Source organism: Meles meles, chromosome 5 (assembly GCF_922984935.1).
Source record: "Meles meles chromosome 5, mMelMel3.1 paternal haplotype, whole genome shotgun sequence".
Taxonomy (NCBI): domain Eukaryota; kingdom Metazoa; phylum Chordata; class Mammalia; order Carnivora; family Mustelidae; genus Meles; species Meles meles.
The window spans coordinates 86,366,934-86,385,723 of record NC_060070.1 but is presented as its reverse complement, the minus strand read 5'-3'; the positions used below and the strand labels follow the sequence as shown (position 1 = coordinate 86,385,723).

Below are 18,790 nucleotides of genomic sequence, written 5' to 3'. Positions count from 1 at the left end.
GACGGCATGGGTGTGTGTGGGAGGGGGGAGAGAGGGAGCTGGAGAGGCCCACAGAGGGAAGGTGGGCACAGTAGTTTGGAGAAAGGAGATCAGAGTGAGGGGAACATGATTGTGTTGACTCTGTGTTCTGCACACATTTATTAAGCACCTGTTGTATGCCAGGCATTGTCCTAGGCTCTGGGGTAGACTGGTGGGCAAAATGAGCTCTGTTGGCATTGAATGAAGCAGGAAGGCAAACATTTTTCCAACAGCCTCACAAATAAATATGGAAAAATGTTATATTATATATAATAATATATATTGAATAAATAAATATATATTGAATAAATATATATTGAATAAATAATGATATATTATATTGTGTGATACACAAGTCAGGAAAGAGTTTCCTAAGATAGAATGTTTGATCCAAGATCTGAGGGAGGGGTAGGACTTTGCTAGGCAAAAGAGAACAAGGGAGGGTGAAAGAAAAAGGGAGGCCACAGAAGCAGCATGTGCAAAGGCCCTGAGGGAGGTAAGTGTGGGGACCATTTGGAGCACTTTTGAAGGGAGGAAAGTGCAGCTGGGAGAATGGCATGAAATGGAAGAGAGTGGACGGGTCAGCAGGTACCACATAATGCAGGGATTTGGGTCTTTATTCCAAAAATAATAAATAACAACAATGAAATAATGACTAATATTTATTGAGTGTTTACTCTGTGTTCTGATGATTTCATATTTATCTCATTCACCTTCATGGTTTACCTTATGGGGGTAGTTCATCATCAGTTTTTAGTTTTTTAGAGGCTCAGGGAGTTTAAGAAACTCATCTAAGTTAACAAACAATAAGTAGTGGAGCTGGGATTCGAATCCAGACAGTTTGACTTTAGAGCCACCCCTGAATGGTTTACAGAATGACAGGAGTTTGGAGCAGATGATTTTGGAGAGAGTCTCTAGAATCTCATCTCCAGTCCCTAGCCCTTTACACCAAGATGCTGGCTGATTTTGGCTAAGCCTCTTTAACTCTCTGGGCCTCAGTTTCCCCTCTGTGAGATAGTGAACCTGATGGCCTCGGAGACCCCTTCCATCCTGACTCTTGCACAGGGAAAAGACCTCACATCCAGGGAGTGTGTCCCTTACCAGTGGATCCCATAGCTGGGATACAGGATGGGAGGGGGAAGTTGAGGCTGGGGAGCGGCAGAGGCTGGCGCACAAGGGTCTTGTTTATAGAGCCAAGGATCTGGAGCTTTAAGCTGAGGGCAGTGCAGCCTCAAAGGAAGGAGACAGCCCTTTAGCCTATGGGGGCACAGAAGGGTTGGGAGCTGGGACGTTTTAGAAAAAGGGAAATCCATGGGTGCAGGGCCATTTCCTCCATTTGGTTCATTAGCCTGATGCCTGGAGCATGGAAGCTATTTAAGGGCCTGTGGAAATAATTTAGACCTGGAAAAACAAATTAATTGTCTCTAAAATACAAAGAGAAAACTGTACAATTAAAGTCAATACACGTATAAATGTTTACAAGAGTATGAATGATCCTAACTAGAGAGCCGGACCTCAGCTTGCCTTGCAGAGTTATTTACAATTTATATTTGGTGTAGGACATTTTGTTTGATGGGATGTAGGATGGGACCCATGGAAGTCTTTAAAAGACCCTCCAGTTGGGCAATGTGTTGGGTTGGATTGGGTTTGGCTGTGTGTAGCAGAAAATCCCGAAATACTACTAGTGGCTTAAATGAACTGGATATGTATTTCGTTTTCTCATAAAAGTGAGCAGTCCAGGCTGGAATAATGGCTCGGCTGCTCGGAGTCCTCAGGGCCCCAGGCTCCATCTTGTCTCACTATTCCCTTATCCCTAGTGTGGGCCCCCTTGTCCACAATGGCAGGTCCAGCCGCAGCCATCAATCTGCATTCCAGCCCCTAGGCAGGAGGAGAAGAGGGGCACAGCCTGTCCTTTTAAGGACCCTTATTTTCTGTCACATCCCATTGGCCAGAATTTAGTCATGTGGCCACAGCTAGACCTAAGACAGGCTGGGAGGTTAATGGTTATTCTGGCTGGGCCTCCTGCCAAACTGCAGATATTCTCTCACTTTGGAAGAAAGGGTAAGCATGTTGGGGGACAGACTAGGCATCTGTGATAACACGCCAGAAGACAAATGGAAGCTCTAACTAGATCGGGGCCAGTGGGCAGGAGAGGGGGTTGAAGGAAGAGGTCAATGGGTAAAACTGTTTAAAAGGTGGAACCCCCTTTTGTTGGGCTAAAGGGAAAGAAGGAATAGGCTTCAGAATCTCTTTCCGAGTTGGAAGAACCTGAGGTGGAGAGAACTGGGGGCGGTGAGTTGTGTTTTGGAGATACTGAGGGATCTTTGGGACATCTGGGATGGGGAAGGGAGGCTCAGACCTAGGGGGAGGAAAGCAGAAGCCCCAAAGCAGAGGCTAGCGGGAGCTCTAACCCTGCTCCTGCCGGCCTCCCCACCGCAGTGCCTCCCACCATCAGCGTGCCCAAGGGCCGGGCCGTGGTCACAGTGCGGGAGGGCTCGCCCGCTGAGCTGCAGTGCGAGGTTCGAGGCAAGCCGCGGCCACCGGTGCTCTGGTCCCGCGTGGACAAGGAGGCTGCGCTGCTGCCCTCGGGGCTGCCCCTGGAGGAGACCCCGGACGGGAAGCTGCGGCTGGAGCATGTGAGCCGCGACATGAGTGGGACCTACCGCTGCCAGACGGCTCGGTATAATGGCTTCAACGTGCGCCCCCGCGAGGCCCAGGTGCAGCTGAACGTGCAGTGTGAGTCTCATTGCCCCACCTGGACTACTTTCTGAGCTGTCCCTCCCGGTTCACGGCCTGACCTGCCCCTTCTTCACCCCTTTATACCCTCCAGTCCAACCAATCCCCTTCACATACTGCTGATATGCCTAAAACCCTGCCGCCGCCCCCCCCCCCACCCCGTGTTCTAATATGGGAGGTCTGTGGCCCTTGTCACGTTTCCACTTTCAAATGCCCCGCCCCCATCTTCGTTCCTAGGGACCCAGTGGGCAAAGAAGTAACTGATTTTGACAGGTAGAAATGGGAGTTTGAAAGACCTTCAAGGGAGCACATTGTGTCTGATAGTGTAAGGATGAGAGTTAACAAACCTCATTCAGCTCTTGCCAAGCACTGTTCTAAGAGCATTTTAAGAGCATAAACTCATTTAACCCGTCACAGCCCTATAAGTAGACTTGTTCCCTTATTTTTACAAATAGAGAAACCGAGTCACAGGATAAGTAATTTGCCTAAGGCCCTACCAGCTAGTTTGAAGTTGGGCTGGGATTTGAACCTAAGGCAACTATCTGGCTCCGGGGATCTTGCTCTAAACCCTGACGTTATGCAGCTTTTCACTACGAGGGGGAGGGGCGGGGAGAGGAGTGTGAGGGAACGATTTGAGGCAAGACTAGAGGCCCAGTCTGGGAAGCATGGTTGGAGGAACTGGCGGGGAGCGGGTGGGTATGGGCAGGTCAGGGAGGTAGGAGCACGGCTACTGTCTATGTTACGAATGTGTATCGCTCTGAGATCCCTCCAGGCTGGGGGGGTGCGGGAGCAGGGTCCAGTGCGTTGCCTCCGATCGGGCCGCTCCTCAAGTCCCACCCGGCTCGGCTGACCGCAGCCCCCGCCCCCAGTCCCGCCGGAGGTGGAGCCCAGCTCCCAGGATGTGCGCCAAGCGCTGGGCCGGCCGGTGCTGCTGCGCTGCTCGCTGCTGCGGGGCAGCCCCCAGCGTATCGCCTCGGCCGTGTGGCGCTTCAAAGGGCAGCTGCTGCCTCCGCCGCCCGCTGTCCCCGTCGCCGCCGAGGCCCCCGACCACTCTGAGCTGCGCCTCGACGCCGTCACCCGCGACAGCAGCGGCAGCTACGAATGCAGCATCTCGAACGACGTGGGCTCTGCTACCTGCCTCTTTCAGGTCTCGGGTGAGCGTCCCGTGGGTCCCGCCCCACCCAATGGCGCCCACCTGGCGCTAGGCTCCGCCCCAACTACAGCCCGCCCACGCCCGGCCTGGGCCCCGCCCCTTTCCAGCCTGCCTTCTCGGGGTTTATACCTCTGCCTTTCCAAGACCCGCCCACGCCAGGTCTAAACCCGCCCATGCCGCCCGCACCAAACTGACGTGTTTTAGGTCCCCTCTAGACAGGCTAAGCAATTCACTAACAGCCCCTCCAGGTATAGGACCACTTCTTCTCAAGGGCCACTTATACATGCCCTAAACCCCGCCCGTTTTAGCTCAGCCTCCTTCCCCTTGGCCTCGGACGGCCCTGCCTCTTTCAAACCCCTACTTCCCCCCGGGTTAGGCTTCGCTCCTCTAGACCCGCGAGCACCAGGTCTGGGCCCTTCCCTTTAAAGACCCATCCCCGCCGGGCCTGGGCCCAAGCTGCGAGGCATAGGCTCCTTTCGAGCCTCGTCCAACCCCAGCTTTCCGTTTCCTTCTTTCTTGGGGGCAGGTGCGGTCCAGCCCCGCCCACACCAGGTTTAAAAACCTGCCCACTCAAGCCCGGCATCGCCCCATCCCAGACCTCACATTTCAAGCCCTTCCTCCTTAGTCCTTGGCCGCAGAGGCTGCGGATGGAGGACCCCCTTTTTTCCTAACTGCAGGCCCAATGTGAGGGGCCTGAGTTGTAGCTCAGAGGAGAGAAGACGACTCAACAGCTTCTCTGGGACGTCGTGGGTGCTTCTGGGCCAGCCAGCACACATTTCCTGAGCTGTCACCCCCGAAGTTCAGGCTCCTTGGTGCCCAGAAATCCCTCTCAGCCCATATCTCAAGTCATTCCTGGGTGGGCTGTTTGGGGCTGCAGGCAGGCATAGGTGAGTCAGAAAGTGTCAGAGGTCATGGTGAGGGCTGAGGGGAACGCATAGAGGCCAAAGGAGTTTCTGACCCCCTTTCTCTTCATTGAGGGAGAGCTGGTTCCTTCTCAGAGCTGGTGGCAGCGCCCCTGGAGGAGAACCCCAGGTGTGCCTGTCCCCTTCTGCATCCCCAGCTCTCCCAGCAGCCCCCAACTAACCGGGTGCCCCTTTAGGTCTTGTTTGGATCTCTTCAGTCAAAAACAGGGGGCCAGGACCACAGGTCATTCCCCAGCCCCTCTCACTCCCCCCCAGCCCTGCCAGCCAGAGGCCCCTATGACATTTCCCACCTCCTTCCCCTCTCCCCTGTTCTCCCACACTTGCCCTGTCTCCCCATCTTTTTCCTCTCTTTGTCCTTCTCCTCTCTTCCTTCCACCTCAATATCCTTGACCCTTCTTTGCGTCTTTTCCCCCATCCTCTTTCCCTCCCTAATATCCCTCCTCTGTGTCTTCCCAAATTTCTCTTTTCTCTGGTTTTTCCTTGGCCTTTCCTCTCTGTTCTCACCAATACCACATCTTGGAATTCCCAATCCCCTTTTTCTCCACTTCCCACCTTCCCTCCTACTCCACCCTCGCTCCCCCAATATCCTTCTCTCCCACCATCTCCTCTCTTCACTATGTTCCCTTTCTCTTTGTCTCCATATACCCTTGTCCCTGTTTCTTGCCATCTTCCTCTTGTCTCCCTCTCCCATGCCTCCTCTCTCTGTGTCTCTCCCCATCCCCCACCCTTCACGGCCCCATGCCCCCCTCCCCGCCCTCTCAGCCAAAGCCTACAGCCCGGAGTTTTACTTCGACACCCCCAACCCCACCCGCAGCCACAAGCTGTCCAAGAACTACTCCTATGTGCTGCAGTGGACCCAGAGGGAGCCCGATGCTGTGGACCCCCTGCTCAACTACAGACTCAGTGTCCGCCAGGTGGGCCAAGGGGGACAGGGCTGGGGCGGGGGGAGTGAGGAGGGGCAGGCTGACCCTGGGAATGTCCATCAAGCCATGAGAAGCGGTTGGAGGCGGTGCTTGGACACATCTGACCCCCTTACAGACCACACTTCAGAGCCAGAGAGAAAGTTTTCTGGACACAGCAGCAGAAGCTGGAAGGTTTTAGGGACCCTCTCTGGCCCCATGCTCTGGGCCCTACCTTGAAAACTGGGCTGGGTCTGCTGGGTTCGTACAGGAGAAAGAGGGCAGAGCTAGCTCTGCTCACAAAACACAGAATCTACTGGTGAGTCAGGAGCTTAGGGTGGGGGAGGGAGGCAGTTTCATTCACAGGGTCTCTGGAATGCAAGGCCGGGGCTATGCTGTTCTTGTGTCAGGTTTAATTCCATGGGTTCTTCCGCCCAAGGGGCAGTAGGTGTTGTGGGTAAAAGTGTGGCTCTGGGGCGGACAGCCTAGGCTAGAATCCAGCTCCGTGTGAGCTAGGGCAAACCACATCTGTTTGACCTCAGTTTCTTTATCTGTAAAATGGGAGTCATTATAACGTTCTGCCTCAGAAGACTGGAATTTTGAGGATTAAGTGGGTTACTAGTGGCAAATCACCTTGAACAGCGCCCAGCATGCATTTATTGTTCAATACGAGTTGCTATCCCGTGTTATTCAGATGGGCTGAGGGAGGCGCGGTAGGAGTGATTGCTCTCTCTCACCGCCGGGGGAAACTGAGGGTCTGGTTTCCTCGTCCTTTATTCTTTATGCTCCCTGCCCCTGCCCCCCACCCCACCCTCCAAGTCACACCAGGGCCTGGGCCGGTGCTCTGGTGGAGGGTGTGGCCATCTGGGCATCTGGAAACACCCTGTATCTGCAGCTGAATCAGCACAACGCCATGGTGAAGGCCATCCCAGTACGGCGCGTGGAGAAGGGGCAGCTGCTGGAGTACATCCTGACTGACCTCCGTGTGCCCCACAGCTACGAGGTCCGCCTCACGCCCTATACCACCTTCGGGGCTGGGGACATGGCCTCCCGCATCATTCACTACACAGAGCGTAGGTGGTGGGGGTGGGGGTGGGGTGGGAAGGGTGGGCTCCTCTCCTCCCCAGGGGAACCCCTTCCAGCCTCCGCACATGCTTCCAGAGCTTTGGAGCTCCCCAATGTGCAGTGTCTTACTTTGTCACGGCAGGGTAGGCCCCTCTGGCCTCCAGTCCTGATTTCGGGAACCCTGTCCCCTGGTCCCAAGCCTGGGCACCCTCTATACAGTCCCATATCTCAGTTCTGACTTGGTTTTCCTGCTTGCTTTCCCAGCCATCAACTCTCCCAACCTGTCAGGTGAGACACCTCCCTCCCACTTCCCCTTCCCTTTGGGGGCACAAAGACTCCCTTGGTGGGTGGAGAGGACCCTGGCAGATACCCAGAGAGAAAATGGGGGGTGGAGGCCAGCAGCTGGAAGGAGAAGCCAAAGGGAACGGGGCTGGGCTTGGAGACAAGTGCATCCAGGATTCATTCTGGGGCTTAAAGGTGGGGGGCAGAGGTGGGGGACATCTGTAACTCAGGGTCTCTCTTCCTCAATCAGCATCCTGATCCTATCCCTAGGATCACTGTCCCTAGAAGGAAAACAGAGAGACCAGACTAATCCTATCCCCTGTTCTCTGCAGCAGGGGTCCTCAATCCCAGATCCATGAAGCCCCCCACCCCACCCACAGGATCTGTGTATAGAACTCAGGGCGTCCATGAACCTGGAACGTGGAAGGGCATATAGTTACTTCTTTATCTTCCCTTAACTTCTGGCAGAAGTTTAACATCTTTAGTGATGAATGCGGACAACAAACCAGGGTAGTGTAATCACTACCTTGACCCTGTCATCAGGACAAAGCCGAGGTTTGCACGGCACCTTAAAGTTGTTGTGGCCGTTTATGAATATCATTTACATCCATCAGGACTTTGAAACCACCGCAGTTATTAGAGCTAATGCTAGATCTTGTTACTTAATTAGATAAAAAAGAAGCCCACTTATTATCATATCACAAATGTGTTTTTTAAAATATTTTGACAGCTGTATCTCAATATAAGTGATTTCCTTTGTGACCCTCTGTGTTTCATTGTGTGCATCTAAAATTATTATTCTGAGATGGAATCCTTATACATCACTAGATAGCAGAGGTCTGTGGTATACAAAGGTTAGGAAGTCCTGTCTGGGAACAAATTTGTCAGGGACCCCATTGCCTGGTTTCTCAAGCCCTGAGATCCTAGGCCTATGGCTTGGGTGCACAACACCTGCCTCAGGGTGGCCAGGGAGGGTGAAGCTGGGCCAGGTGGCCTGAGGAGCCTGACCTTCTTTGTCTCCTCCCCACCCTTGGCCCAATGCAGACAACACCTGCCACTTTGAAGATGAGAAGATCTGTGGCTACACCCAGGACCTGACAGACAACTTTGACTGGACACGGCAGAATGCCCTCACCCAGAATCCCAAGCGCTCCCCCAACACTGGCCCCCCCACTGACATCAGTGGCACCCCTGAGGGTGAGAACATGAACTGCTGTAGGACAGTTTTTGGGGGTGTGTGTATGTGTGTAGCACCAGAGAATCCCAGTCCAAAGGCGGGGACACAACCCTGTCCTCAGGGAGCCCCAGTCTGAGGGGGAGACATAGCCTTGCCCTCAGGGAGCCCCATTCTGAGCGGGAAGACACAACCCTGCCTCAGGAAGCCCCAGTCTGAGGGAGGAGACACAGCCCTGCCCTCAGAGAGCCCCAGTCTGAAGGGAGCCACAGCCCTGCTCTTAGAGAGCTTAATTTGATGGGGAGACACAACTCTGTCTTCATGGGGACCCAGAAGAAGAGAAACTGCAATAGGGTTCGGAACTCCTGGCCTAGACTCCTATGCTGTGCGGTGAGGCAGGGAGGACATGGTGGATGGGTGAGGCACCTGGGGTCAGAGGAAGTTCAGGCAGTGAAGGGATCAGATGGGAAGCGGCTATGTGGGGTGAGGAGGAGGCTGTTGGTGCATCCCCCCCTCCCCAACAGGCTACTACATGTTCATCGAGACATCAAGGCCCCGGGAGCTGGGGGACCGAGCCCGTTTGGTGAGTCCCTTGTACAATGCCAGTGCTAAGTTCTACTGCGTCTCCTTTTTCTACCACATGTACGGGAAGCACATCGGTGAGTCGGGGGATCAGGTTGTCTGCCCAAGGGTTGCTGGGGCGGGAAGGAGAGACGGAATCCACGGGAGGCTGGCACTGGCCCATATGAGGCCTGGGCTTCCTCAGCATGGCTGAATCACAAATCCTTGGAGGTGGTATAGGCAGAATCCGGGCAAGGGAGGAAGTCAGAGGCCACTCATTCGAGGTTTTCCTGAGTCTGCAAACAAAATGGTTCCAGCAGGACAAGATGGAAGCCTTGGAGGAGTGGGCAAAAACAACTAATATGGTGCTGGTATTGAGCACCTGTCAGGTGCCCGGTGATATCCTGGGGGCTCTGCATCTGTAGTCCCATTACCTCTCACAAACACCAGGTGAGGGAGGTGTTACTATGTAAATCAGAGAGGTTCAGCATTTTCCCCGGGATCACACAGCAACCCGAGTTGTCTGACTCCCCCGAGCCCTAAGCTCAAGGTTGGGAGGGTGCCACTCTGTAATCGGTGAGGGCCAGTCCCTCTTCCTAAGGCTGGGTGGGCATTTGCCCTCTGGGAAGTCACGTTAATCAATGAAGTCATCATTCAGCTGTCCCTTCTTGAGCTCCTGTTCTATGCCAGGCATCAGGTGATGGCAACAAACAGGGAGAGGACTTTCCCGTGCTCCTGGCACCTATGGTCAAGTGGGAGACAGATGTCTAATTAAACCAGATAAGACTGAGTGGCCATTGTGACACATGCCCACAGCAGGACAGGGGCCAAACAGCTGGTAACAGAGACCAACGCTGGAGGCTTGGTTATGGACAACTCTGCTGAGGAAGTGACAAGCTTTTAAAATTTTCATTTATTTGTTTGTTTACTTCTTTACGGGAGAGGCCATGTATTCTGTATGGGTTAAAATGTCCAAAGGGCTTATAATGAGAGTCCCCTTCCCATCCCAGTCCTCCTGCTACCAAGAGCCCTTCTCTAAAGGCCACCAATGCACTAGATTTGGGGACAGGATTCCAGAAACTTTTTATGTATATAGAAGCCAGCGGAAGATTTGAATTCAACCCAAGGAAGACCCCATAAGCATCAGATCTGGATAGGAGGGCTTTCTAGTAGGGATGCTGTGGAGGGGGCCCCTGTCCCATGTCATGTGACTCCTCTGCTCTGCCCCTTTCATCACCATCTCCTCTAGGCCTCCAAGATCTGATCTGGCCCCTTCCTCCTCCTCTGGCCTCATCTTCTGCCACCTTTCCCTTGGCTCCCACTCAGCTCATGAGAACACTGGTCTCCTTGCTTTCCTTGAAATACTTGAGGCGGGTTCCTGCCAAAGAGGAATTTGCTCATAATGTTCCTTGGCCTGGAACATTCTTCCCCTCCCCTCATTCAAGGGTCCTCTCTAAAGTCCCTTGACCTCCCCACCTCAATACCTCTTTATTCCTTTCCCTGCATTATTGGCTTTATAATGCTTATCACCAGTAGAAGGTAAGCTCCAGCAGGGCAGGGGTCCTCGCCTTATTCACTGACATATCTCTTATGTCTAGAACAGTGCCTGGCACATAGTGGGGCTCAGCTAGTTGAACAAATGAATGATAGGGAGGTCTAAGGTTCTAACCATGAGGTTCTCTGAAAGTCCTCTTTCAGTTGTGAGGACCATCATAAACAATTCTTTATTCAGCATTTAATTATTGAGAACCTGTAGCAATTTCCTGCAGACCTTCCCTCAAAGAGCCCAATGGGAGGAGAAGATGTGGATGCCTCTGTCACACAGAGCAGACAGTGGTCTGGGCCTGGAGCACAAGTAGAAGGACTCAGGTTTCCCAGGGAAGCACAGAGGACTCCCAACTCAAGCCTAGGAAGACTTCTTGGGGTGGGGGGGTGGCATTTCAGAGAGGCCTCGAGTCACAGGAAGGATTTGGCCAGGGCAATGTGGTAGGGGAGGGAGTCTCCAGCAGTGGGAAGAGGCTGAGCAAAAGCCCAGAGGTGGGAGAGCTACAGTCTATCTGTCCAGACTCCAGCATGGAGTTTCCTCTGGCTTTGCAGATGGCAAGGGAGGTAGGGAAGACAGTAGTGAGCACACCCACCCTTAAGGGAGGCTGCATGTCTTGGGCCCTGGCTGACGCTGTGAAAGGTGGTCAGGAATCCCCTGAACGGAGGAGACCCTAAAGCTGATGGACTCCTCAGGAAAGGGGGTGGGAATTCAAAATTTTTTTTTTAGATTTTTAAAAAAATTTATTTATTTGACAGAGAGATCACAAGTAGGCAGAGAGGCAGACAGGAGAGAGAGAGAGAGAGGAGGAGGAAGCAGGCTCCCCACTAAGCTGAGCAGAGAGCCCCATGCGGGGCTCGATCCCAGGACCCTGAGATCATGACCTGAGCTGAAGGCAGAGGCTTAACCCACTGAGCCACCCAGGCGCCCCAGGGAATTCAATTTCTGTTCAAGCAGTGAAATGAGAGGTTCCCCGTTAGTGGCCTTGGGGCAGGATGGTGGAGGAGGCAGAAAAGATATGGGAATTGAGGGGGATAGGAAAGGGGAAGAGCTCCAGGAGGGGGAAGAGAGAAGGGTCTTTCGGTGAGGAGCCTGAAAGGTATTGGGGCTTGGGCCTGTTGAAGTCTGTGTGGTACCTCCTGGCCCACTCTGGCTGGCTGCAGTCCTCTGATGGGCCCATCTGCTGGCGAGGGACCCCACCCAGGCCTACTCTGCCTCTGGGAAATTCTGCGTTCCTTGTTGTCCCGTTCCCTCCTCCTCCCTCCCCTCCTAGCCCACCTGGCAGCTGGACAGCACCAGCTGTCCCCAGACCTTGTGTCTTTCTGGCCAACTCCTTTCATCTCAGGCAGGTAACATTTGGTGGCTCTTCCCTAGCGGGGGTCTGTCTATCTGGTGTCACAGATGGTGTGGCTTTGTCTCCGGGCAGTGCCATGGAAATGCCAGCCACCGGGCGCTAAGATTGATTCCCCTTCCCTCTGAGCCAGATCCTTCCCATCACTGGGGACTAGAGGTAGGCTGGAAATGCTGGGAAGGGGCATGACATTGCCTGGGTGCTCTTTGCCAAGTCACGATCCCCTCCCCCTTTTCCAAGGTCCCCAGCACCTCCAGAATTCCAGGCCCCTGTGGCTGTGGGCACACGAGCTCAGCACCCACAGGCAAATGCCCTCAATGTTTCACTTCCTCTGTTTTTACTGTGGCTGCGTAGCACAGATAAAAACATCTCTCTTTAAAAGCAACTCCCTCTCGTTTTCTTGGCTTTGTCCAAAGCGTGAATATTAAAGAAATCATGAGTTTGAAGGACTTGCTTTATTCATTTCTCAAAACATACCTCTAAGTATCAAAATTTTTAAACTCCATTCCTGTGCCTCTAGAAAAAAATCATCCCATGCCTGGGGTGTGCCTTGTGTGCTTTGGGAATCCTGCTCTGTGCTCAGTAGTGGGCCCCACTGTGTGGGACAGCTCCACTCCAGAGGAAGAAGGATTGTGTGTGTGTGTGTGTGTGTGTGTGTGTGTGTGTGTGTGTGTGTGTGTGTGTGTTTGGGGTGGGGGGATTAGCTGAATAGAAAGGAAAGGAAGGAATGAAGGAAAATTTGCAAGGCGTCCTGATGAATTGAAGCCCTCTGCCATCCTCTCTGTCCTGTGTTGTGAGCCGTGGCTTAATGGGATGTGAACCATTCTGGGCTAGTGTTGCGAGCAGTGGCGGGGGAGGGGGGCCTCATCCAGATCCTCACTCTTCCCTTCTCTTCATCTCCACCACAGGCTCCCTCAACCTCTTGGTGCGGTCCCGGAACAAAGGGGCCCTGGACACACACGCCTGGTCTCTCAGTGGCAATAAGGGCAACGTGTGGCAGCAGGCGCACGTGCCCATCAACCCCAGTGGGCCCTTCCAGGTGAGGCTCTCCCAGCCCTCAGGCCGGTGCTCTGGCCAGGGAACACTGAGGAAGACTCGGGCTTCCTCCCAGGAGCTGGCGAGAAACTCAGGGGGTATGGGGGCTTCCAGTGGACTATGGGGAAGGGGTTGGGGGTTCTCTCTGGCAGAACCCCCTAATCCCTGCTCTCTGCTCTCTGACCCCACCCCAGATTATTTTTGAGGGGGTTCGAGGCTCTGGCTACCTGGGGGATATCGCCATAGATGATGTCACACTGAAGAAGGGAGAGTGTCCCCGGAAGCAGATGGATCCCAATAAAGGTGCGAGATGGGGAGGGAGGGAAGAGCCAAGTCTGGGAGGGCGGGCTCTGTGGGTAGGCACCTGTCCGTGTCAAGGCTGAATGGGGGTTCAGAGCTACTGGGTGATGGGACGCATGTGTCCGTGACTGCCTGAACAGATGCTGGTGTGTTTGGGTGGGACATTTGGCTCAGGTTACAGGGCATTTGTAGGGCAATGAGAAGACTAAACTGTGCCTTCCTGTGAACTTACCAAGTTATCATAGTACCTAGATGCCTCCTGTGCCTGCGTCGGGGTATGTCTGTGTATGTGTGCGTGGGGGCGGGGGTGTCCAGATGTAAACGTGTGCCCCACCCCCCAGTGCCAGGTGTTTGCCGTCATAACAGCTGGAATTTATTGAGTGATTACCATGCACCAGGCAGGGTGCAAAACCCCATATATGTGTAATCTCAGGTGATGAGGACAAGAGCCCCTGGAGTGGCACTGATGGTTAGACTCATTTTATAGAGGAGGAAACAGGCCCACGGAGGTCAGGCGAATTGCTCCGTGACTTAGTGAGCTGAAGAGCTAGGATTTAGGTCCTGGAAGGTTTAAGTTAACCCCCACACCACCCAACCTCACATCTGTGCTTACGAACGTGTCTGTGTGCAGTGAGGGCAGTGTCCCCCTTTAGGTCTCCCAGAAAGGGGGGGCAGCTTGCTAGTCCCTGGCCTGCCGAGCTGACCGGAGCCCTGTCCTATGTCCCTTCTTTCTCTTGTCACAGTGGTGGTGATGCCGGGCAGTGGAGCCCCCCGCCAGCCCCACCCACAGCTCTGGGGGCCCATGGTCATCTTCCTCTTGGCATTGCAGAGATGATGAGAGCTGCGTGGCCCCCCTACCCCGCCCCCGGCACACCAAAGTGTCCACATCGTACCAAAGACTGACCCCCGCCAGCCGGGGTGCCCAGGGGCAGGGCCGGCCTGCCAGGGAGGGGGCCTGCACTGGCTGCGAGGATGAGCAGAGAACAAGGACAGAGGCCCAGCTCTGAGGCCCTGGAGACAGTCGTTCGACACACACACACACTCACTCACACACACACACACAGAGATCTATTAAAGCACAAGTTTCTATCTGACCTGCCAGCACCTTCTTTTCTGCAGAGACAAGGGACTCGCCAGAATGGCGTCCACCACCCCCAGGGACCTCGGCGCCACGTGGGCCTTGTCCTGGCTGCACCTGTGGTGTGTTTCTGACCTTCCCTCGTTCCTCAGACCATTGGCTTTACCAGAAGGGAGCCAGAAGGGGAGCCAACTCAGGAGCCCACCCTTGGCTGGACTCTGGGACTCCCGGGATGGGAGATGCCAGGGTCACAGGAGGCCAGGGAGTACCTGGTGAGCTCCGTGAATGTCCCCCTGCGGGCAGTGCAAGGGAGGCCAGACACCTGCTGCATGCCCTCTGTTTTCAGGGCAAGAGCTGGAAGGTGGAGACCCCAGGTCACCTTTATCCCTTGACCTGTTCTTGGATGTCATATCCTCCCCGCACTGCACCCCTTTGAAGGGACCCAGCACAGGGTCTTGGGCCTGGGCAGTCTGAAGACTGACACCTTCCTCCTGCCCCATCTAACCCCACCCCACCCATAAGGAGGTGGATTCCTGAGAGCACAATCCCCACCTTGGTCAGCAGGCCTAACCTTAGCACCCACCTGCCTCTCAAAGAGGTGGGGGTGGGGGGCGGTGGTGGCCAGCCATTCCCCAGGTGAGGCTTCACTTTGAGAGGAGTAGAGAAGAAGGCCTGTTTTTGCAAGTTTGTGCTCTCATGGCATTTGGGAGTAGAGTGGAGCCTTCATTTCTTCTATACTTGGCATGAAGGGGTATGCTGGATAGGAGGATGTGTGTAAAGGAGGTACCCTTTTCCTCCTCCACTGCAAGGCACTGGCCCTTCCCCCCCAGGGGCAGTGAAGGAGGGGTTTGGAGAACTGGGGCAGGGAGCAGGGCAGTGGCTGGCCTCCGTGCTGCCTGGAGATAAGCTCATGCCCAGAACTGTGAAAAGGCTCTCAGTCCGCGGGTTCTGGGTTGGGAGCCTAGATGGGCACAGTGGAATCTAGCCCTCTCCTTCTCAATGTCACCCCTGAGATCCCACCCCGCCATCCATGGGAGAAAGGAGGCCCAGCCCCTTCCAGGATGAGTCTTTATGCATGTGTCCATGGGGCTGTGTGCGTGCATGTGTGTGCGCGCGTGAGTGTGCCTGTCTGTGTAGCACTGTGGGTACATCTCTGGGCAGGAGTGGGTGCCAATGTGAGTCTGCACGTGCAATTACACATATCTGTTTGTGAGGCTGGGCATAACCCCTGGCTCGGTGCGTGCCTGTGGATGTCAGCATGCATGGCCCCCTTCACGAGTGACACGCATGCCTGTGAGTGCTATAGCACTCTGTAGCCTACTGCAGAGTAGGAGTAGCCTACTCTGTAGCCTCAAGCTGCCTGCCACTGCCCCAATTTCTACCTTTCATCCCCTAAGGATGACAAAGAGCTTACAGACGACCCTACTGAAATGCAAGCACCTTTGGTGGCCCGTGTTACAGGGCTTCGCCTGGAGCCTTCGGAGGGGACAGCTGCCAAGCAGAGAGAGCCGGGCAGTGCCAAGAAGCAGGCAGGGAACCAGCGCAAAGGCTGCCCATCTCATTGCCCTGCCAGGCCTGTGCTATCATCACCACCAACAGCTGGGGGGGTGGCTGGGCCAGGCCTGGAGCGGGGCCTTCTGATCCCAGACCAACCTGGCTGTCTTGCTGGCCCATCTGAGGCCGCTCTCCAAAATGAGTGGCTCCAGGTTCCCAGAACACACTTGCATCCCGTCTGCTGAGTATTGTTCCTTAATTGTCCCATCTGTGCAGGGTCTGTTGCCCCAACTAGACTGTGAGCTCCTCCTCTGAGCCTTCCAACCTTCTCGCCCAGCCCATCCCAACCTCATGCCCAGCACAAGCGGGCCTGTTAGGGAAATCAGAGCGGGCTTTGTCCAGCGGAATGGATTCTATAAATCAGTGATTTCCAGCCCTACCTGTAGAATCAAACCTCCAGAGGGTCTTTTAGAAAGCACGGATGCTTGGTCCTACCCCCAGCGGTTTTAATTTAATTGGACTGGTATGCAGCGTGGTATCAGAAATGTTTAAAAGCTCCTCGGAAGAAGCCAGGAATGTGAACCACTGGCCCATCACCTGCCAGGGGCTTCCTCTGTGCCCTTGCTGGGGTGGGTATGGAGATCCAGAGAGGGATGGCACCAGGGACCTCCTCCTTGGGGCACCAAGGTCCTTGGTCCTCGTGTGTGGACCAGCGAGGTTGGTGCCTGTTTGTGTTTGTGTGTGTGTGCGCACAGGTCTGAAGGGACTGTGGGTGTCTGTGTGTGTACTAACACTACCAGTGTGCGATGGGAACTCCTGGGATGTGCCGGTCTGTGTGTGGGAGGATGGGGTCTGCAAGGAAGAGAGTCTTCTCTCTCTCTCTGACAGTGGCGTGTCCCACCGTTGGTGTGTCTGTGTCTGCCTGTGAGTCAGCACCTCTGTGTCAGTGTCGGCTGTGCCGTGGGTGGTGGCATCTGTGTGCGTGTGCCTGTAGGTGGCCCGTGAAGACCCCCAGCCCAGGGGAGACCAGGCTGGCTGGATCCAGCACATCTCCCCCGAGGCAGTCCTGCCCTCAGGGTCAGGGTGGCTGAGGCATTTTGTGGCCTTAAAACAGGGAGTCCAGGGTCAGCTCTCAAGGTGTTAGGGTTTATTCACCCCTGTTGCCCCCTGTTTGATGTCTGGGGAGACCCGTGGGGCAGGTGCTGTACAGGCAGAAGTGGGGGAGTCTCAGCTGGGCTTTGCTGCTCCTGGGACCACAGGCAGGCGCCTGGGGTGCCCAGCTAAGCCTTCAGACCACGCCCCCACTTCTCGGGATGCTCCTCCCACCTAGCCTTCTCTGGGCCTTCTCTGGGATACTCCGCACTCTCTTTCCATTCATTCTTCTTTCTCCCAGTGCTTGGCAGAAGCCGGGGGCTCAGGCTCTCACTGCCTGAGGCCAAACCCCTCCTTGTGTAAATGAGAAAGGTGCAGGGGCGGGGGTTGGCCCAAGATCACACACAGCCCCTTAGGGTGGAGCCAGCTTTGCAAGCCAGGTGCTCCCACCCTGGGGCGGTCACACCGTGGGCCAGTGCCTCCAGTCTGGCACCAGGGAAGTTTGGCCCAGCTGCCCTGTCTCTGGGCACAAGTACAGACGTTACAGATGTTGCTGGGCAGCCGCTCTAGGAGCCCTTTCTGGCCTCTCAGCCTAGGCCACTTCTCCCACCCCAGATCGGACCTGAGTGCCATGTGGACTCTGCCTCCCTGTGCCTCCACTGGCTTTAGCGACTGCCTAGGTTCCCAGATAGACTGTTTCCCCTCCCCAGCCCTCTGTCTTCACATGAGCCTGGACTCTGATGTCCTGGTGTCCTCATCCTGTAGGCTTCCCCCTACGGACCATGAGGGCTGGGGTGAGAAGGTACAAAGTCTTGTGTTTTCCTCTTCCTGGACTCAGGGGGCTTGATGGCATTTCCAAGGTCTGGCTTGGCTTCCAAGGCTGAACCTTCTCCAGGGAGTCCCTGTAGGTCCACGGGTTGAGGTTCTGGGCTCTGGGGAGCCCTCTGTACTTCCAAAGGCAAGATAGCATGACCTTCTCTGTTAATCAGTGCTGTGTGAGAGTGTGTGTCTGTGAGGGTGAGGTGTGTGTGTGTGTGTGTGTGTGTGTGTGTGTGTGTGTTATGCATATGTGTGAGGGTGTATACTGGGGTAGAAGGACCACTCCTTCCTAGGGAGCCCTTGACCCCGAGAGCTGGAAGGAACCTTAGAGACCATCTAATCCAGTGCCCCCATGGTACAGGTGAGAAAGCTGAGGTCAGAGACATGTCACTTGCCCACCATCACCCCTCCCTCCTGTCACCTGCATCCATTTCCCAGAGGCCCCACTAGAAGTGCCCTCCCTCCCTGCACCTCCCTACCCCCTCCTGGCTGCCTCCATAATCACCTTCGCAGCTCAACTCTGCTGGTCCCTCTGCCCCAGCGGTCTCCAAGCATCATTCCTGCCCCAGATGGGAGCTCACCAAGGCTGCTCTCCCCAACCCAGGAGAAGGGGCAGGGGAAGGAGAGGACTGCTTCAGCCCTGAGGCCTCCCAGACTTGAGAGAAAAGCCAACCCCTCCATGCCCAGGTCCACCCCACCACCAAGGTAAAAGCACAACAGGAGACCCTCATTTATGGGTGAAAGGTATTGGGGTTGTTTTAGTTACACGACCCCATCCTCACCCCTTTGCCTTGCTCTCTGTCTCCACCCCAGCCTCTGTCCTCTTTTGTCCCTCTTTCATCCCCAGACCCCCCAAATGTAACCTCTAGTTGCGGACGCGGTTGTTTCAATCAATAAAGCTGCAGTGTTCTAGTGCTCGGGGTTCGGCTGTGTGTGTGGGTGAGAGATGGGCCAGGAGGCGGACCAGTGAACAGCCGGGGGGCTCTTTTCAGACCTCTGGGGGGAGCCCTTCTCTTTGGCACCTGTCATCATGGGTCCTGGCTCTGCCCCCTGGACAGTGAGGACCTACATTCTGGTCTCCAGCCCAATGAACCCAGTGTCTTCATTTATTCCTTCAAGAAATACTAGCCAAATTCTGCCTTTGTGGAAGCTCCTGCCTTAGTGAGGGAGATGGACACAAAGTTCATAATTATATCAGGAAACACATCATTATGAATACAATTTGGACTGTAAGAGCAGGTTCTTATCTGGGTTAGAGATTCAGGGA

General features: G+C 54.9%; 1 protein-coding gene across 2 annotated transcripts in view; it reads left to right on the top strand.

The window, feature by feature from the left end:
* Positions 1–18,437, top strand: part of MDGA1 (MAM domain containing glycosylphosphatidylinositol anchor 1) — a 59,792-nt gene extending 41,355 nt beyond the window's left edge. For both annotated transcript variants that reach the window (XM_046006374.1, XM_046006373.1), the window contains exons 8-17: positions 2,458–2,754; positions 3,624–3,908; positions 5,593–5,744; positions 6,625–6,802; positions 7,059–7,082; positions 8,121–8,273; positions 8,775–8,909; positions 12,614–12,744; positions 12,935–13,043; positions 13,784–18,437. In XM_046006374.1, coding sequence (XP_045862330.1) covers positions 2,458–2,754; positions 3,624–3,908; positions 5,593–5,744; positions 6,625–6,802; positions 7,059–7,082; positions 8,121–8,273; positions 8,775–8,909; positions 12,614–12,744; positions 12,935–13,043; positions 13,784–13,875 — 1,556 coding nt within the window. In that variant the 3' untranslated portion in view covers positions 13,876–18,437. The remainder of the gene's footprint in view (positions 1–2,457; positions 2,755–3,623; positions 3,909–5,592; positions 5,745–6,624; positions 6,803–7,058; positions 7,083–8,120; positions 8,274–8,774; positions 8,910–12,613; positions 12,745–12,934; positions 13,044–13,783) is intronic.
* Positions 18,438–18,790: the final 353 nt, after the last annotated feature.